Source organism: Lactuca serriola, chromosome 7 (genome assembly GCF_051521515.1).
Source record: "Lactuca serriola cultivar US96UC23 chromosome 7, Lser_US96UC23_V15, whole genome shotgun sequence".
NCBI classification, from domain to species: Eukaryota; Viridiplantae; Streptophyta; class Magnoliopsida; order Asterales; family Asteraceae; genus Lactuca; species Lactuca serriola.
Window position 1 is genome coordinate 36812014 of NC_136414.1, and position 22345 is coordinate 36834358.

General features: G+C 37.0%; 1 protein-coding gene and 2 long non-coding RNA genes across 4 annotated transcripts; 2 read left to right on the top strand and 1 right to left on the bottom strand.

Annotated features, from left to right (window-relative positions):
- The first annotated feature begins 4875 nt into the window (after positions 1-4875).
- LOC145064972 (uncharacterized) lies at positions 4876-6901 on the top strand. Of its 2 annotated transcripts, XR_013688172.1 has the most exons (5): positions 4881-5274; positions 5570-5680; positions 5760-5936; positions 6382-6446; positions 6550-6901. It is a non-coding gene; the product is annotated as an uncharacterized LOC145064972 (long non-coding RNA). The 2 variants fall into 2 exon arrangements; XR_013688171.1 differs by having other exon boundaries at positions 4876-5274; positions 5760-6446.
- An 874-nt stretch (positions 6902-7775) lies between these two features.
- Positions 7776-10179, bottom strand: LOC145063882 (protein FAR1-RELATED SEQUENCE 5-like). Its single transcript, XM_079011449.1, has one exon. It carries the CDS (start codon positions 10177-10179, stop codon positions 7894-7896), a length of 2286 nt encoding a protein of 761 aa, XP_078867575.1. The 3' UTR covers positions 7776-7893.
- A 1152-nt stretch (positions 10180-11331) lies between these two features.
- On the top strand, positions 11332-13453 carry LOC145062273 (uncharacterized). The gene is made up of 5 exons (XR_013687515.1): positions 11332-12017; positions 12118-12213; positions 12591-12669; positions 12773-12845; positions 13120-13453. It is a non-coding gene; the product is annotated as an uncharacterized LOC145062273 (long non-coding RNA).
- Positions 13454-22345: the final 8892 nt, after the last annotated feature.

Consider the following 22345-nt stretch of genomic DNA (forward strand, 5'->3'; position numbering starts at 1 on the left):
GAGAGCAGCATGAGGAGCATTTGAAAGAGGTTCTCGGAGTATTGAGACCGGAGAGGCTTTATACAAAATTCTCCAAGTGTGATTTCTAATTACGAGAGGTCCAGTTTTTGGGAAACCTTGTTAATCAGAATGAGATTTTGGTCGACCCAGCCAAAATTGAGGCGGTTATGAGTTGGGTCACAGGAGATGGTTAGACGTGGTAAAAGATTACGATTGTGAGATGGTTAGACGTGGTAAAAGATTACGAATGTTAGATTCTGTATCATCCGGGCAAAGCTAACGTGGTGACCGATGCCTTGAGTCGCAAGGCAGATAGTGCCCCGATTCGGGATATATGCATGAGGATAATAGTGATCACTCAAGTATTGGATACCACTCGAGAGGCCCAGGAGGAGGCCATGAGACCAGAGAACCGCAAGAAGGAGCGGGTGATCGACCAGATATCCGAGTTTGTGATGGATAGCCATGGGCTTTTGACCTTTCAAAGTCGGATTTGGGTACCTTATGCGGGCAGGGATCGTAGCACTCTGATGGAGGAGGCGCATAGGTCGAGGTTTTCGATCCATCTTAGGGCCATTAAGATGTATTTGGATCTGAAGAGAAACTATTGGTGGCTCAGTATGATGAGGGATGTAGCATGGGTAGTAGAGAGGTTCCTGACCTACAGTCGAGTCAAGGTAGAGCACCAGCGTCCACACGGTCCTTTGCAGCCTTTGGAGATTCCCCAGTGGAAGTGGGAGCAGATCTCGATGGACTTTATCACCAAATTGTCGAGGACGGCGCATCGAGTGGAGGCGATCTGGGTGATTATGGATCGGTTGACGAATAGTGCTCACTTCCTTGATATTAGTGAGAGCTCTTCTGCTGAGAGGCTAGCAGAGATTTATGTGCGAGAAGTGGTGGCTCGGCATGGAGTGCCGACGTCTATAGTATCGGATCAGGATGTGTGCTTTACTTCCAATTTCTGGAAGAAGTTCCATGAGGAGTTGGGAACACGATTGCATTTTAGTACCACCTATTACCCACAGACAGACGGGCAGAGTGAGCGGAAGATTCAGACACTCGAGGACATGCTTCGGGCATGCGTTATGGATTTCGGTGGGAGTTGGGACTCATATCTACCTTTGGCTGAGCTTTCCTATAACAACAGCCATCACTCGAGCATCGGTATACTTCCCTTTGAACTTCTTTATGGGAGGAGGTGTCGTACTCCCATCTGCTGGGGAGAGTTGGGGCAGAGAGTTATGGGCGGCACTGAGATAATGTTGAAGACGACCGAGCAGATTTAGTAGGTCCGACAAAGGTTGCAAACGAATCAAAGCTGTCAGAAGAGTTACGCAGACAGACGGCGATCCGAATTGGAGTTTCAGGTCGGAGATTATGTTTCCCTATGGAAATGAGTAATTCGGTTTAAGAAGCGGAGCAAGTTGGTATATTGAGGGCCGTCACATAAGTAGCACTTGACTTCCCTTCGAGGTCCCCCTTCAATCGCCTTCCCCTTGAAAGTTGATGGTCATGCAACGGGTTTATCGTCCTTCTGTTGCAGCCTAGTTGTCGGTCTCTCTCCCCCACTAGGTTTCCTAATCGGGGTAAATGCATAACACATAACACGGTACCTGAAACACATAGCTATGAAAGTCTAGAGGCATGTCATGGCATACGAAATTTATAATAATAGAAATTAAATATTTTTTTTACTTTTCTTTCAAATTATCTACTTATCTATTTATGGCTTCAAATATTATTAATTTTTTAAAAAATATGTCACTTATACCGTTTAGAAAGAAAAGTAGAAAGTACATGGGGTTATTGTGGGGCAAAATGGAGAGATACATAAAAGCTCAATTTCTTATATTATATATTTTTATTTAAAAATAAAATTTATAATAATACAGAACTTTTTTTTGTTCGTTTAGAGCTTTTAAGATATTTAATTCCCGATTATATAAAATGACCATTTTATTATTAAAAAATAGATAAATTTATTAGTTGCGTTTTGTAATATATTATTAAATTAATTTCCTTCTAAAACGTAATAGTTAATAGTCATTTTTTTTTCTTTTTTATAATACGATGTATGCCTAGGAATTTATATATAAAAATGATTTTATGACTAGGATTTTATATATAAAAATGATTCTTTTATGTGAATCCATTTAAAATGTAAAGAGTTTAATGGAACACGAATATGCTATTAGAACTATTAGCTGATTTTTCTCTAGAACGTTTTATACCTAAATTAAAAAACAAATTTGCTGTATATGAAGGAATGTCAAATTTTATATAAGAATAAACATGGTTAATTAGGACGTGCGTCGCAACCGGTGGAAATGGTAGTTGTTAGATTTTCCGTTAGTATAAAACATTTTGCAGTTCACCATAGTAAATAGTGCATGTTCAATATATTGAAAATGTTAGGAGACGGAGTGTTTTTCAAAACACACATTTATATATATATATATATATATATATATATATATATATATATATATATATATATATATATATATATATATATATATATATATATATATATTAGGCAACATTAGCACGTGATACAGAGGGAATCCAAAACTTCATCATAAAAAAACTACTAAAAAAAGGCCAAAATATACACTGCCTAGCTAGATTAAAACGGGATAGAAGCATACATAAGTTACTCTACGCAAAAGAGATACCCATCCACACACTACCATGTTTCAGTCGTCGGCCATGTTTTCGATAATGTCTTGGCATCGAGTGATCGATTTGTCAATCCCTTCCATTAGGTTGAGTAGAGTCGTCATCATGTCCACAAACAACATCCTTGGCTTCATTATAAGAGCTTTGGAAAGCGAAGGGGTAGATGCTGCCTCCTTCATCAATTTTTCCACCAACTCGACGACTAGCTGAAGCTGTTTGTAGAGGAGCATTAGAGCGCTCTTAATCTGTCGATCTTGGTGGATGAGGGTTTCCATGACTTTTTGCATTACTTGGTTGGTCATGTTGTGTGATGACAGAAGAGATTGTTGATGGAATCGTGTGAGTGGGAGTGTTGGCGATAGCTATCTTATATAAGGATATTGCATGTGTAATATATATATATATATATATATATATATATATATATATATATATATATATATATATATATATATATATATATATTGACATTTAATTTATGAAGTGTTGGGTATGGTGAGGAGACTAGTTGTGGTGATTATATATGACGTCAGGCGGCGATATTAATTCCAGTGCTATTTACGATGTCAATTAAAAAAAAAAATTTATCTCTTTTCCATCTATATAATCAAATTAAACCAATTTTTCATATCCAATAGGAATCCAATCTAAACCAAACTTTTATGTTATTTATAATTATTTTTATTATATTATAAAATCTAACTATTATAATTTTTTATATTATACATTTTTTATATTATAATTCAAATTTTTCTACTGTTTTTAAGATTATATAGACAACATAAAAAAAATCAAAATTTTTTTTAATGTATATCAATATTAGTCTTTATTTGTAGACAAAATTATTTTACGTATTTTAGTGTGTTTTATTTATTTTCTTAATAAAAATAAAATTAAACTAATTACAATATAAAGCTTAAAGTGCAAAAAGAGTTATAACAAATAAATAAATAAATAAGAAATGAAATTGACAACTAAAGTTTGGTGGAACAACCAAATCGTTGTTTTTAAAGGATTTTTTTTTTTATTTTTTTAAATTGAAATATGGCAACCAACCAAGCAGTAGGGTGTTCGGGTTTGGTTTATGAAATAAACCAAACCTAAAACTGATTTTCTACAATCTCATATCCTAATAGCTTGATAAAATTGAAGAGGATGTATGTTCTGCTTATCTACACAAGCATATGTAGCTAAGTTTCAATCATGTGCCAATGTGGGATGAGTTTATCTAGCTACGAAAATAAAAGAAGTGAAATATTGGATACAGGTTTTGAACTTGAGACCTCTTAAAAATCACGCAAGCGCCTTACCCACCTAAACCAACTCATCATTTTGACATTACTTCGCTAAACATATTTATATTTGAATATAAATTATATATTTTTATGAACAATATATATAATCGGTTCGGTTTGGTTTCTATCGGTTTTACCAAACCCAAAAACCGAACCCAAACCGAAATTTTCGGTTTTCAAAAAATCTAAACTCAAACCGTCGGTTTATGCTTTGGTTTCGGTTTTTTGGATTCTGTTTTGTCGGTTTTTATCGATTTTCGGGTTCGATTTTGCTCACCCCTACCTTATATTCACGCGTTTTTTGCATCTGTTTTTTATGCAAATACACTTCTCTAATTTATATTAGGGACCCTTTACTTTTAAAATTTGTCAAAATTAAAACTTTCCACTTTTTTTTTCTTTTTATATTGTTTATTTTTATTTTATTTTCTCTTATATTAACATTTTTCACATGTAATATTTTATTTTTAAACCTTACATCTACATAAAAATCTTATATTATAGTTGAAATTTATTAATTTTTTTAATATTTTTGTTATCGTGTTTTTTCAAATTTATATCATTTTGTTATAAATCAAGTTAAATTTTATTCATGCTTTGCAATGTTTATATCATTTTACTATATAAGTCAAGTTTATTTTTGCATAAGTGCCATAATCATTTTATTTACTAGTATTTTTTGTTAATAAAAACATAAGATTTAAGTTCATTAAAAATTAATATTATATATTTTCTAATAAAATAAGTTAAAAAAATAAAAAAAAACTTCAATATATATATATATATATATATATATATATATATATATATATATATATATATATATATATATATATATATATATGGGAAAAGTGAATATATCCCTAAAGGTATATAACATTAGGTACCCATTCATTTAAAATACGTAGTTTTGATAAGTGATTTAATAAAAAAAACAAAAAAGCGATTTCCATATGCGTTTCTTTATTCACTGGCAATTTCCAATAAATATCTGACGTCGTTTAAAGCTAACGATGCTTTACTTTCTTCCGCATATGTTTTCGCATACCAACTCCTCAAACCTTATCAGATATCAACTGAGAGAACTCAGAAGACAGAATCGATCATGATTAAACTCTCTTTCACTCCTATTACGAAGATGGGCGTTTGCCGCAACTCATTGGATTCTTGTGAGTCCTTCGATTCTTCCTAACAGTTGGATTTTCCCCAAAGCTGGCACACATGGCTTACACCCTAACGACAGAGGTAGAGAACAAGTTTCAAATCAAACGAATTCGTTTTCTCAAGACTCCTAATGGTTGGTCGATTTCTTCTTTCAATTTGTTCTCCCAATCTGTTTTTGATTTAATCTGAAACTCGAATTAAGAATTGATTCATGATTGAGATAGAGTATGTGAAATAGATTTTTTTATGTTAAGTTGTGATTTGTGAATCTCACATGATTTTTCATTTACAACTATATTAAAAGAAGCCCACCAAGTGTTCGACAAAATGTCATCTCCTATCATACACTTTTTTTTTCATTTTTATATGAATCAAATTGTATGTTTTCCTCTATATTTGAAAGATGTTGATATTGCTGTCAAAACCAGCTCGTAGTGGTCTTAAACACAATGGAGGAAAAGACTGGGCAAAAGTTTCTGGAGCACATCGTGTGTGTTCAGTTTTGTTGAAATTTCATCGGTCAACATAACGCCAGAAAGGTTGCAACTTTAACCCTTTTTCATCTTTCTAATACTTCATTCCTGCAAGACATTAACCGTTTTTTCATTTTTTATTCAGGTGCTTTCTGTGGCTATATATGTTGAATGAAAATTATCAGTTTATATGTTGAATTCTAGGTCAGGAGTATAAAAAGAAAGAGGTAAGAAGGAAGATGAGGATGCTATAGGTGCAGCAATCTCACCAAGGTCATCTTAGAAGGCTAAACAATTTGATATCGGCATTATGATATGAAAGGTAGTTAATGCCAACATGGTTTGACTTATATTACTTATATATGATCTTAAAGAAATTGTATTCTACTAGTTTTATTTCTGCTTATAGCACCTACTGATCTTTGCTAATATTAAATTGTAAGATTCTCTTACTTTTCCTACCGGAAGTGGTCTCCCATGTGTTGACATAAGTGATTAAATTAATCTACCTGTTTACTAAAACTCTAAAAGCATTTCCAACATAGTGCACCTGTTTTTAACTTTTTTTTTCTTTGTAGATTTTTAAAATCTGTTATCTTTTTATAACGTTAATTACATCTTTTTTTAATCAAAATATCTTTATAAATATATTGTTTCACAATTAAAGAAAAACCAAATTAAAGTTATGTACTTTTAATGGGCCCCATTGGCTCGGGTTAGGCTACAAGGTTGTCTTTCTTATTATTTGTTTCCATTGGTTTCTTAAGCAAAGGTCAGTTTGAAGTATTCATAACAAAGCCATGCATACTTGTTTGAGTTCTCGTTACAAAAGGTAATATTTCATTTTTTTCTTTAAATACCTTCGTGTAATAAATCTTATCCTTATAAGTTATACACAACCTTACTAACTAATGACTGAAATACCCTTGTTGCAGGTTCCATGATCTGAAAATCATTTTTTCATAATAATGGACATGTTAAGAGCCCAAAATATTTGGGATCAAAGGATCTTAACAAAAACAAACTTTGTCCAAAGTCAAATTTGCAAAGCCTTGTTGGAATCTTTGCCTTCTCTTCATGATAAATTGTTTGTCGCTGCAATAGAGTCTGTGGTTAGAATTTCTTAAAAACAAAGTATTTTTGAAACTTGAAGAATTGAAAGAATCGTAGAAACTCTAGAATTATAGATGTGGTTGTTGTATAGCATGTACTTATCCTTTTTTTTTTCAAAATGACAAATGTAATTATAGTTATCATTTTTAATAAAAATTAGCAATTGAGATTCTTCGCTTTTGGTTGTATTGTTTGTGATTTGAACTTCCCTTTCCTTATGTTCTTAAGGATTGCCATCTTTGGGACAAGGGCAAAATCGTCCAACAACTTTAAAAACCATCAAACTTATGCCTAGATTAACACAACACTAACCAAAATATCCTCATACTTTTTTTTTTCACAAAATACCATTATACTTCCGTTTTTTTCACAAAATACCCTCATAGTTTTGTTTTTTCACAAAATACCATTATACTTCAGCTTTTTTCACAAAATACCATTATACTTCTGTTTTTTTCACAAAATACCCTCATAATTTTGTTTTTTCACAAAATACCATTATACTTCCGTTTATTTCACAAAATACCATTATACTTCCATTTTTTTCACAAAATACCCTCATAATTTTGTTTTTTCACAAAATACCATTATACTTCAGTTTTTTTCACAAAATACCATTACACTTCTGTTTTTTTCACAAAATACCCTCATAATTTTGTTTTTTCACAAAATGCCATTATACTTCCGTTTATTTCACAAAATACCATTATACTTCCGTTTTTTTCACAAAATACCCTCATAATTTTGTTTTTTCACAAAATACCATTATACTTCAGTTTTTTTCACAAAATACCATTATACTTCTGTTTTTTTCACAAAATACCCTCATAATTTTGTTTTTTCACAAAATACCATTATACTTCAGTTTTTTTCACAAAATACCCTCATAATTTCGTTTTTCACAAAATACCCTCATAATTTCATTCGAAAACATTAAAAATTGTTAAGGAGCATCAATAAAATCTGGATTATTCATACATCGTATGAGTCTAAAACATCAAAAAGGTGCAGTTAACCAAGAAAAAATGTCATGAAACATCTAATTTTTCTTTTGCTCTCAGAAACAACACATCTCATCATTATGTCTCTTGCAATGCATCCGCCTAATACATGAAAAAAAATAAAAAAATTGTTAATATAATTATTATAGTTCTCAACCATGATAATTAAATTATTATTGTAATTACCTTTCTTTTTGAACAACTAGTGGCATAATGACCCAATCCTTGACAGTAAGAGCATGTTCGTTTTTTGGGAGCTTCTAAAGAAGACTTCATTCTACTAGCAAGTTTAGGACGTCCTTTTGTAGTAGTTGGACCAAGAGGATCACGGACAGATAACTGTGGCATCATATCTACTTGCGAGACTCCCATACAAGAACTTTGAGACGCATTTTCCAAAGACATAGATTTCTTTTGATTTGCTTGATCATCTAAAAGTCTTATCAATATCGTATTAAGTTTTTGTATCTCCAAAGGGGAGTCCCTTGCTTGTTCAATAAGTTTAGTAAAATTTGAACGGACACAAAATAATGTGTAGGCACTAACTCCATTTTCAGTATTTATTTCTCCGAGTCCGATACTAGCACTACCAAGTTTGTACCTAGCATCAAGGGTCCATCGCGGTAAAATATAGTGACTCGGCAGTTCTTGAACATGCTTCTTCTTCATCACATATAAGCTATGCTTGCATAAAATCCCGTTTGTCTCATACATTGAACACGAACATGTGACGATGACTTGATTTAAAGAACGAAATGTAACAATACGCCAATATTTTTTATTAACATCTAATCGCCCAACTCTATATATGCTTTCTTCTGTAGTTTTTGTTATAGTCTCGTGAGTCAAATTGATAATAGCTTCGGTCCATTCTTTTTTGAAAGTATCGAACATCTTTCTAGTATAAAATTGACCTGCTTTTGCTTCGATTGGATGCACTGAAGAAAGAACCGGCCTCGAGTTCATAGTCTTGAAGTCTTCATCTTCTTCGGCGGCCCTTCGTGACTCAACTGCTTTGTCGTATTGTAGAACGAATTCATTCAACATGGTCCTCGAGTTAACAAATCCATCAAAAAATGAATTGATACTCTCACTTCGTCCGGTTGTAGTCATACCAGCAAAGAAAATATCCTTCAAGAAAGGTTTAGCCCAATGTATACGTTGGTTATACATGTCACTAAGCCAACAATTGTTTTCCAATTCATACTTAATACACATATCTTCCCATGTTGCTTCAAATTGTTCAATGGTGTCACTATTTACCCATTGTCTGTGCGTCTCTTGAAAATCACTATAACGTGAAACATACGATCGAAGGTGCTCAGTTTCATGCTTCCTGATATGCCATGAACAAAAGCGATGTCGGGTCTCTGGAAACACTTTTTTTATTGCATTTCCCATAGCTTTGTCTTGATCGGTAATAATCGCATTCAGATACTTGTCAAACATACATTTTAGGAAATGTTCAAATAACCATTCAAATGTCTCTTCCTTTTCATTTTCAAGCAATGCTCCACCAAAAAGTATAGACTGTCCATGATGATTCACCCCAGTAAAGGGAGCAAAAGGCATCTTGAATTTGTTAGTCATATAAGTGACATCAAACACAATAACATCTCTAAACTTTGTATAGGCATCTCTTGATCTACCATCAGCCCAAAAGATATTTCTAGGATACCCATCATCAGACAAATCTACGACAAAATACTGGTCACTGTCAATTAATGTTTTATCTTGAAAATGTTTTATAAGTCCATAGAACTCCTTTCCTCTATGTTGTTTTCGATGCTCAGATAAGACATCAGCACATTGCTTTGAAGTTACATCAGCTACATTTGAGGTTTTCATAGTATTAACAGCCTTTTTAATCTGAGAAGGTTTCAACCCTGCTTGACCAAATTGCACCATAAGAGATTTACCTTCTATTGAACGGTGAAAATTGCTATGAGACCGATGCTTCATCACTTTCGTAGGTGTCATGGTCAAGTCGTGATTGTGTGTGTCGTTAAACGAGTCCACCAACCATTTTCCATCCTCCTGTCTTGTTATTCGAAGCTTTGCTTGACATCCGGTTCTAACATCTCTACGACGTTTTATCTCATTTTCACTTGACGCATTTTTGTCCATCCGTTTGAAACCTTCTTTGTTGCATACATATATCTTCCGAAAAGGCTCATTTGTTTTAGGATTTTTAATTGTGTCATCTCTACGTATACCAAAGCCATGCAAAAATGAATAATCATTATAAAATGTATAGGCATCATCGGGTGTATCAAAAACCTTTCCCAGTATCCTTTCATCATTAACATCATCCTCATCAAATTCGATGTTCACACCGAAATCATTAAGTTCTTCAGATTCATATGTTGCTTCCACAAAATCATTTGTGTCAACATTTTCATTTATATACAGTTCTATAGCTTGATCACCTGCTTCGGTTTCTAACATCATGGTCTGCACAAAACCACAAGTAAAAGACAATAAGGACTTGACCCTATTAATGCCATGACAGTAACTTTTTAGAGATGACTTAACTTTTTCATTATTATAAAAGCAATAAATTCAAATAAATTTCAAACAAACCCAACATGAATAATAATAGAACATATAAAATAAAAATGATGTTGATAAACAATCGGAACAGTTAACATATGCAAAATTAATATACTTATCATAATAATCACTTTTCCCAATTCAAGAATTGTTCCATCAAATACCACTGAAATTTCTAATAAAGGTCCATAGTAGTTGAAAGTGAAATCATTGGTGAATTGTGAAAAGTGTAATAGCAAAACCAAACAAAAGTAACATGGAGATTAACCTGTGAATTGAAACTTCTTGGATGTTGCAGCCACACTTTATCGTGTTTTCTGGGAATCACGATTTCTGTGATTTTTTTCCTTTGCAATCGTTTTTTAACTCTTCTGTGAACATAAACTTTTTTTGTTATGAATTACAATAGCTTGTAATTCCGAATTCTTTAAAATCTTTTTTGTAATTTCGATTTCTTTGAAATCCTTTTTGTGATCGTATGACAATTGAATTGAAAACGTTTTATCTTGTAATTCCGATTTCTAAGGTATTATGGAAGGCGTCGATCAAAAAGAATAGTGCAATTAAATCACGTATGGAAATTGCCACTGAATAAAGAAACGCATATGGAAATCGCTTTTTTGTTTTTTTTATTAAATCATTTATCAAAACTACGTAGTTTAAATAAATGGGTACCTAATGTTATATACCCTTAGGGGTATATTCACTTTTCCATATATATATATATATATATATATATATATATATATATATATATATATATATATATATATATATATATATATATATATATATATATATATATAAAAGTACGCCCTATGCTTTAAAAATTAAGCAAAATGGGAAAGGTGGATTAACGTGGAATAAGTGTGGAATTTTTTTTGGAATTTTGTTGAATTTTTGACTATTTTTTTTTTAATTTTAAACAGGCTTTTTAATAGGGTTCTGCTTTTTTGTCGGGTCGGGTCCGAGTCCTAATAGATGGGTATATGGGCCTCGTTTCGGTCGCTTGGAACATTACTCATGATTCCACTAAATCGGCCAATGTGCCACCGTTTGAAAAGTCATAAAGTCTTCACTTCCACGCTTCCATGCTTTCCCAATACACTACTACCTCCATCACCTCTATCTACCCAACAACCCAATATACCGACGGAAACACACCCTACCCATTGATTTTGCCTATTTCGCCACCACTCCTCTGTAATTGATTTCTTTGCAGATAAGAAGCATACCTATTGTTTCACATTGATGCCCTAACCTCTGTTTGAAGACGACACATGTAAACTTAGCTTTTCCAGTTGTTTCATCATGTGTACACCCACCGTTTCCTTATATTCTAATACACACCTCGTTTCTCCATTCCATTGCTTTCATGTTTTCCCATTTCACTCTCCCTCACTATCGATGCGTTGGATGTGCCTCTCTGCGTCTCTTTCTCTTTCGACGGATTAGCACCAGAAAGATCACAACATCACGACGGTTAATTTTGACGGTGATTCAAGTTTCCACAAGAAACTCCATGTCACGACATCCTGCCCACCCGGTATTTTCTTCTTCCCTAACGTCTTTTCTTCTTCCCTGACGCATTTTCTTCTTCCATGACTCTTTGCAATGCTCCAAACCTATAAGTTGTATGATCCGCATCTATTCAACTCCCGGTTCATGTTTACATTAAGGTTTTTTTTTGGGTTCTAACTTTGAGATTTCTCCACCTTAAGTTTTCTTGAAGGAAGGTATGTTACATCTGTTCTTGCATGTTTTCTAAATTTTGGGTTTTCATTCTTCTATTTTTTGTTATGTTAATGTTGGGCATTATTGATCTGTGATGTGCAGCAAATGTCTGGCGAATAAATTATAGATTGGTCATGATCCTAACATGGAACTAGAAGATGTCAGAGGGTAGAGGAGGTTTCATATGCGCCTTTCCTGGTAATGAGAATCCAAAACTTTAATAGAAATCAACTAGATAACAAAATCAAGAAGAGAATAGCAAGCAACTTATTTGAAAGTGATGGCAAAACAATCAATTGAAAAGCTATTGTGCAAGACCTTGTGCTATATAAAAAAATCACATGACAAGGCAATTTCATCTGCAGCTCATTCACTTATTTCATTGTTCTGTATGTGTTTGCAATTATTTGTTTGTTAGGTTAGATGGGCAAATTGGTCTTATTTTCACACTTTCCGCCACTCTTAGTAATCAAAGCAAGGGAATTATTGTGCATGTTGAGCTTAATTTTCATGACAAGTTGTTTTGTGGTACTGTAATGTAATTACTCATTCCCACTAATTGTCATTCAATTCAGGTGGTAGTATATGACAAGGCAAAGCAGAAAGTGGAATTCTTTGATCCCTCTCCACCTTAAGATTTCCTCTTCATCTCAGGTACCAACATATGCATAATCTTGTAACTTGTTTTTTTTATGGTTATAAGGTTATTCTCTTGTTGCCTAATGTACTTTTTCTCCCCTTGTGTTACATCCTACAGATGTGAACTATTTATTCCTTTAATATTTACATATTGGAGTTAGTCAACATTCTCATGACTAACTGATATGCAGGTAAACATCTTTCTGTTTTGAAATTTAAATTTGAAATGAGTAACAAACATTACAACAATACTTGAATATGGGATTATTTAAAAAAATAGAATTACGAATATGCTTAAAACTAGCCGCTATAGAGTTGTGGGGATGGACATCTAGGTCATTTTGCATGTTGAAATTAGTCTAAAATGAGCAGGGTCAAGTAATTTTGCCTTTGACTTTGATTTTCACCTCAACTTTGACCTTTAAGTTATTTGTTACCTGAGAATGATTACATGTTTTCATACAGATTTACATACATGATATATGATTGATGACCTGAAGTCATGGATGAGCCGAAGTTGATTCTTGAGAGTTTTGACATTTGCTCTGACTTGATTTTATAAAAAGAAAAGTTAGCCATATGAGGTTAATTATGTTGCCTTTTCTACCCTTTAACCCCATCGTGATATGTAGATCAAACAAAGTACATTATCCATACACATTGTACAATCCTATTTTGTTTTTGGGTTAAATGGAAAAAGGCCAAAAAAATAGCAACTACATTTTTTTTGTGATTAAATAAGCCACATGGCTTAAGAATTAACATGAGTGGATATAGTGGAAGATTGAGAATTTAGCAACTATTTTTGTTGATTTTTGGTTGATTTTCTTTGAACTTTAGCTGATTTCCCTTCTTTGATCGATGGCGTGGAGAGAAATCCTTTCTTCTTTATTCCATCATAGCTTCGGACACTTGTCTGCTTCTTATTCTCTCCATTGCCGACTGTCCTCCACCGTCTCCGCCACTGCCTCTTCACCAATTCTTTATAGACAAGTTTTAGACACCCGTAAACAATAACATACCACCTCTTGCCATCCCTTATCCCTAATGGTCGATACCACCACTTCTCATTTTGATACATTGACTTCTCATTTTACCTCTCTCTCTCACTCACTCTCTCTCTCTCTCTCTCTCTCTCTCTCTCTCTCTCCCAGTGACATCCCTACTGTCATTCGGCAAGGATATCCATTAATGAACCTTGCATCTAATAAGACCCACTATACCGATATCTGAGAATGTTGATGTCTTGAAGTTCAGTACATGCTAGGAACGATAAAGATGCAATTGAAAGTGTTAATGATGTGAGTAACAGTGGCCGGCGATTGTCTGACTTCCAAATATAGGGTTTAACAAACAGAAGGAACCACCATTTCCAAGGTTGGTTTTTCTATTTTTCTGAAATCTTCAAAACAAAAACAATGGAACAAGGGTTTTGGTAAAAGGTCATGACTGATGAATTTCCTTTTCTCATCGCTTAATCCAACATACTTCCTATGTAAACCTGGTTTTGATGATTTTCGTTTTTTTTTTCAGTAAAGAAATTTGTGGTACCAGATTAGTCTCTCGTCATGGCTTGGTTACTTCACGTATTTTCATTTCCATTTTCTTTTTTCATAGATTTTTTTACTCGTTCAACTTCCTCTGCATGGCCAACGAGTGGAAGTTCGTACCCCTATCTTCTTATCCCTACACACAAGTAATATAGATACAGAGACATCTCTTTGATTTCATGTGTTGTTCGAATCATCTGTGTTTCCCTCTTCCTTTCTCCCCTGTTACTCTATCATCATCACCGGTTACACATAATTTGTAGAACCACTGCCCTAAAATTGTTTTCAAGAACTTGAAGGTTAGTAAGGTCCCAATGTCTATTCATGCCCTCCAGTTATCGTCTATATTTTATTGATTTTCTTTTTATTCAACAGATTTGATAATTGGGGTTTGAAATTGTTTGTGATTTGGGTTTTGGAGATGTAACACCGTAATTTTTCAAAACTAGAATTTTCATTTAAAATCGCATAATTCTTAAACACTTTTCGTAAAAATCTCATTTCGTTTATGTTACAAAGAAAAACTCCATATTCAATTAAATAATAACCCAGGATCCTCAAAACATAACTCTTCCTCTGGTGTGTACAATCGAGTCGGTGTCGTTCCGTGATCCTGAGAGAAACCTGAAACATATAACACATAACACGGTAAGCACGAAGCTTAGTGAGTTCCCCAAAATACCACATATAACACATATTAGCCACTCGAGGTTATAACTCTGTGGACCCTCTGGTCCTAACTCTGTGAACCTTCCGGTTCTAACTCTGAAAATTCTTGAACATACACAACATAAATCACATAGAAATAATGCAGTGCATCACAATCACATAAATAGCATACAAGATACTCTGTCATATAACTCTATCTACCACTCTAGGTAAAGTATAGTGAGAAGACTCACCTCGGATACTCGGTAAACCTCGTACTCTGAAATACTACGCTAGCCTCCGCCTAATCACATAAATAATTTCTCTAATTAATACAACTTCTAAAGGCTAGGCTAATCCTCCTCTATAAGTCCTCTAAGAAGGGTAAAAGACCATTCTACCCCTCTAATGGCTCATAAAACCAATCATTGACCGAACCCTAAAAGTCAACGAAGTCAACTCTAGTCAATGGTCAAACTTTGACCAGACTCGTCGAGTGCACACGAGTGACTCGGCGAGTCCACGCTGGTTCTCTGAATCCCTTTTGAACCTCTCAGGCACGACGAGTTCCCTATCTACTCGTTGAGTTACTCAGCAACGAATCGTGGGGCGACCTCGACTCGACTCGTCGAGTCTACCTATGGACTCGGCGAGTTGCTCCCATGAAAACACTCATCTGACCTTTTGAGGTCAGATCCATTCCTCTAATCCATAGATCTGACTTCCCTATGACCAATAACCACGTAAAGGTCGAATCTTGGTACACCTGCAAGGCTCTCTATGCTTATTTTGGTGAAATCCTTCATATCATGACAACCCTAGCTCATAACTCCAAGGAAAAGGCATAAACCAGAATGGAAGGGACTCTTTGGACCTCTTAAGGTCCAGATCTAGGAATCATTTCACCATCGGACCTCTCATACTCTAGATTCAAGCTAAATAAAGCATGAAGAAACCCTAGATTCATGAAATCTACTAAACAAACGAAGATGGACATGAATCCTTACCTCTCACAGCAGCTCTGAACGAAATGATGGAAGATTTGAGTCCCACAAGACAGCCCAACTCGAAATCCTTCCTTCCCTTTGCTAAGATACTCCAAAGGATGATGAATTAGCCCTCCTCTTGCACTACAAGCTTCCTCACTGCTCTCTATGTTTTCTCAGGGTGTAGTAGCCGAAAATGAAGGCCATAAGGACCTTTAAATAGGTCCCAAACCCGAGAAATTAGGGTTTCTCTGCCCAACACCTACTTAGTGAGTCCCTCCTCTGACTCGTTGAGTCCACTCATTAAATCCGCATGAGAAACCCCACTCGACTCGTCGAGTCTCTTTTAATCAAAAGATTAACCTACACAATAATAACCCTGAAAATCCAGATGTTACAACTCTCCCCCACTTGAATTAGATTTCGCCCTCGAAATCATTCCTTAACCACACATAGATTAAATCATTAACCCGTAAGGCACTACCAAAATGATCTTCATACCACACTGATATCTTTCTCTATGGACACCTGAACCCACATAGAACCTCCAAAACCAGAGTTTAAACCAACTCTTTCACCGCTAAAATACTCCTTCCCAATAACCAGAAACTCTAGTGGCCAGACCCGCCGCCAGACCGCCTACTTGAGCGATCACCATGATATTTGCTCCTCGAATATCAACCCAGTTTCCTCACTGGCTCTTTGATTCTCATAAGACCACATCCAATAACCGACTATCTCTCCTCCAATCCGATCATGCTAAATCATACGAATCACGCCCCACGAAATAAAGGGTTCACAATCCACCGGGGCACATCTACTAGACTGCTATCAGAAACCATCCGAACAAAGAATACCCAACACTCTGCCCTTATACACAAAAGCATAACCATGCTTGCTCAGAAGTGTCCTCAAACATCACATTCATAAGCCTCAGCTCCAAATTCCATATCTCTTTTAACACCACACGAGGTCTGACCTCAACCCCATAGTTGAACCTCCATGGTTACCCATAACATGATCCAAAATGTCTCACTGACTTCCTATTCGCATAAACTATCTCGGCCCTGTGACACACAAGTCAAAAAATTCTCAAACGAAAACTAAAATCCAACTGAAGATCGACTTAGCCCCGACCTCTGATGTCTACTGAACATATCTCCGCGCATCTCGTGGTATCTCCCGCACCCGAGCACTGACCTATACAGGCCTAAGACATCAGATGACGAACAATACCCCTCATCTTGGAACCCACCTCAGAATCCAGAATCTCATCTCGCCTACTCAATGCACCACTAGAGCCAAACTCAACTCGAGAGTCTGGTCCTACCTAGAGTTGGAACCACTCGTTCCAACGAACCACTCAACTCATGATTCATGACCCACAACCCATGCGTACATCACTTCCCAAATTCCTTCTGATTGCGATAACCATACCTTAACTCAGGATATAACGACTCCTGATCGTTAAGGAGACCCCTGTCACGCCCCTGATCCGACCACCAGTCTCCCAAAACTCATAAATTAGGGCTACCCAAGCCTAAAACTCTTCTGCGTCATGCTCTGATCAAAGAGTACTTCATCATAAGAATCTCGTGTTAACTAGCGAGTACTACGTCTCCCCGTAGCATCACCACACCCTCTCTCTGACTAGTGAGTACTACGGCTCCCCGTAGCATCACAACACCCTTTCTCTGCCTAGTGAGTACTATGGCTCTCCGTAACATCACATCACCCTCTCTCTGACTAATGAGTAATACGGCTCCCCGTAGCATCACAACACCCTCTCGTTGACTAGTGAGTACTACGACTCCCCCGTAGCATCACAACACCCTCTCTCTGACTATTGAGTACTATGGCTCCCCGTAGCATCACAACACCCTCTCTCTGACTAGTGAGTACTACGGCTCCCCGTAGCATCACAACACCCTCTCTCTGACTAGTGAGTACTACGGCTCCCCATAGCATCACAACACCCTATCTTTGACTAGAGAGTACTACGGCTCCCCCGTAGCATCATAGATTCTGACGGCAACTGCCATAACATAACATCCTTCCCTGCTGAAATCCATATTCTTGAATAATCCCTCTTGATGTCAATACCCGAAGGGCTCCCACTGGAACCGTAAATACTTAATTCACCACTTGACGCCTCACACTCACGACTCTAATATAATTCGGAATTCAGGACATCATACTCGGATACCAAGGAACACCATCACAGAACATCACAATGTCCTGCTTCAACCACCAATCCCATACTTACGACATCATACACGGATACCTCCATGCATTCCCTTAGGATATCATAACTATCCTTCATTTCACACAACGCGCAACTTCGGAGTATCCCAACTCTCAATCGAAACACTGATGAATTGACAATGACTTGGAATATGATGACAACCATCCGAAACTCCCTCCTTTATTGCTCAAAACACATGCAAGAATACACTGACCGACCCTGAGGTTGGTCGCCCAATCAACTTCTTTCCTTCCCATACTGCATATAATAGCCCATACTCTGAACCAGAAATTCTCAACCGCTGAACTAACCTCACAATCCAACCACCTCGATTTCACCATTTTAACCTTGAAGGATTCCTAACCACCACAAGGTCTCCGACCAACGGCCACTTGCCGTGGAGACACTCATCCTTTCTCAAACACGTAGCACATGCACTATCTCGCTCTGCACCTCTCCTTGACCACCAATAACTATGGTCTCAGGAATTCACACTGCGGGCCTCTCTATCCAGTTCTCTAATCGCTCTTGAACAATTCTTTGATCTCCTCAAAAGTACTCGGTTCTCCCCCACTCAGGGTTTGATCCATCACTAATTGGTTCGCCAACAATCTAATCCACAGATTGTTTTTACCAATAACATCACACCTACTCTTGGAAGGTGATACGCAATGCTCAATGATCTTCCTGATGGAGGTCAAGCAATTCCAAATTCTCCGAATCTCCGATGAAATCCTCAAAAACTTCTCATCATGACTACCTCTAGTCATTCAGAATCTCGTACCATCCCACTACCGGACATCTCAACTGTCCATTCGTAACCCTGACTCTCAGTATGAAAATAACGAACTACATATTCCTCATCCTCGACTCTTCAAGCAATGTTCCGTCACGTGGGTTGTAATAAGAATGGATTCATTGTTACCACACTCGATACTCATCATAGACAATAAGAGCCACCGCCCCAATATCCTCTTCTTGATCATCTGCCGCTGCAGCTAATACATGCCCTACTATGCTCAGATAGGGTGTATCCTTGTCCTTAACCATCTCAGTCTCCGCTGATAACCTGCTCAGGCTCTAACATTACCTCTTGGCAGACATACTGCCCAAATACTCTGATGAAAGATTGTAACCAAAGCCACCCCACAGGGCTCACCCCCATCCTTGTTAACCGAAAATCTTAATACCTCTCCTGTTTCCCACAGGAACAGAAATAACACCACTCAGGTCACAGAAAATGACATCTCCACCATCGGCTGATTGCTCAACTCATGCCACAATCCTCCATAACCGCCATCTCTACTCATTCCTGAGTCTTGCAACTCTAATTGGCATCTCACCAACAATTCCTCGGAGCTAACTCGATTTCCCTTTTAATGGATGCTCCACTAAAACTTGTTCATCATGGCCCTCTGGCCCCATACTTTTTCACATCTGATCTCGGTCTACCTAGTCACCACAGAATAACTGGTAGAATCAATAACACTAACTGCCACGGGTCATGGTACTCGAACCATGTGGCCACCTCTCGATCTGCTATGAATCATGGTACCCGAACCATGTTATCTCTTATTAACCCGCTACAAATCATGGTACTCGAACCATGATGTCACCTCTCGATCTGCTACAAATCATGGTACTCGAACCATAACATCACTCCTCAATCTGCTACGACGCATGGTACTCGAACCATGACATCATTCCTCCATCTGCTACGATGTATGGTACTCGAACCATAACATCACTCCTCAATCTGCTACGATGCATGGTACTCGAACCATGACATCACTCCTCCATCTGCTATGATGTATGGTACTCGAACAATAACATCACTCCTTAACCTGATACGATGCATGGTACTCGAACCATGACATCACTCCTCCATCTGCTACGATGTATGGTACTCGAACCATAACATCACTCCTCAACCTGCTACTTAGAACCTTCAGAATACTCCCTGTATTAAGTATGGGTCCTCTGCTTTCAGTAGTACGAGCCCATACTACCTGCCAGATCTACCTATACTTTCCACACAGACCATCCCAAAGCTCCTAAGTAGTTGCTCAACCTTCTCGTTCACCAATTCTGTCACGCGTGCTCGCTCCTCAGCGAAATGCTCTACTCTGCCAGCGTACTCATCTGGCTAAGGTTACTCCCTAGGCTCTTCCTTGGTTCTCCCACTTCTCCGCCATTAGCTGTTGAAGAACTCCTAATGATGTCAGCCATCTACCTCCTGAATATTGTCATATTCACTTAGTAGCTGACTCCCATCCTCGAGAGTTCCACAAAGCACGAATCAAACAACATTCGGGCATCAAAGCATCTCCTTCAGCACGTAAAACCTCCTTAGGTCATTATCCACTCGCCTTCCTCATACTCGAAGGATATCACCGAACTCTAACAACTTTGCCCCACATGGCATCTGGCTACCCTCTCGGCATGCTCCTCCAATGATCATGTAGATACCTCTTCTAGATTACTCCTCTACTCGAATCCCCTAAAAGGATTCCTGCTGAATACTCTCATTCAGCCCATACTCGAAAGCACACCACATATATAACGATAACTCCTAGGCTAAGGCATCACAAATCAGGCCACTCTAGTCCTAAAATATGATATACCTAGCCTGTCTCTAACATGCATAATATCTCATAACATATCTCATAAATATCTCATAATACAAAGTAAGGGTATTTTGGGAAATCACCGTTCGGGCTCTGGCTGATTGTGCACACTGCTCTTTCTCGTTTTCTCTTTGAAACTCTTATTCTTCTTTAGAAAAATCGTTTCTTTGAAATTTTTTCCTCAATCCTCAGTTTGAGTCTAGATTTACCCGAAGGTGCATTCGAATCCCTCAAACCAAGGCTCTGATACCAACTTGTAACACCGTAATTTTTTTTTCAAAACTAGAATTTTCATTTAAAATCGCTTAATTCTTAAACACTTTTCATAAAAATCTCATTTCGTTTATGTTACAAAGCAAAACTCCATATTCAATTAAATAATAACCTAGGATCCTCAAAACATAACTCTTCCTCTGGTGTGTACAATCGAGCCAGTGTCGTTCCGTGATCCTGAGAGAAACCTGAAACATATAACATATAACACATAACACGGTAGGCACGAAACTTAGTGAGTTCCCCAAAATACCACATATAACACATATTAGCCACTCGAGGCTATAACTCTATGGACCCTCTGGTCCTAACTCTGTGGACCCTCTGGTCCTAACTCTGTGAACCTTCTGGTTCTAACTCTGTAAACTCTGGAACATACACAGCATAAATCACATAGAAATAATGCAGTGCATCACAATCACATAAATAACATACAATATACTCTGTCATATAACTCTATTTACCACTCTAGGTAAAGAATATTGAGAAGACTCACCTCGGATACTCCGTAAACCTCGTACTCTGAAATACCGTGCTAGCCTCCGCCTAATCACATAAATAATTTCTATAATTAATACAACTTCTAAAGGCTAGGCTAATCCTCCTGTATAAGTCCTCTAAGAAGGGTAAAAGACCATTCTACCCCTCTAATGGCTCATAAGACCAATCGTTGACCGAACCCTAAAAGTCAACGAAGTCAACTCTAGTCAATGGTCAAACTTTGACCAGACTCGTCGAGTGCACACGAGTGACTCGGCGAGTCCATGCTGGTTCTCTGAATCCCTTTTGAACCTCTCAGGAACGACGAGTTCCCTATCTACTCGTCGAGTTACTCAGCAACGAATCGCGGGGCAACCCCGACTCAACTCGTCGAGTCTACCTATGGACTCGGCGAGTTGCTCCCATGACAACACTCATCTGACCTTTTGAGGTCAGATCCGTTCCTCTAATCCATAGATTTGACTTCCCTATGACCAATAACCACCTAAAGGTCGAATTTTGGTACACCTGCAAGGCTCTCTATGCTTATTTTGGTGAAATCCTTCATATCATGACAACCCTAGCTCATAACTCCAAGGAAAAGGCATAAAGCAGAATGGAAGGGACTCTCTGGACCTCTTAAGGTCCAGATCTAGGAATAATTTCACCATGGGACCTCTCATACTCTAGATTCAAGCTAAATAAAGCATGAAGAAACCCTAGATTCATGAAATCTACTAAACAAACGAAGATGGACATGAATCCTTACCTCTCACAGCAGCTCTGAATGAAATGATGGAAGATTTGAGTCCCACAAGACAGCCCAACTCAAAATCCTTCCTTCCCTTTGCTAAGACACTCCAAAGGATGATGAATTAGCCC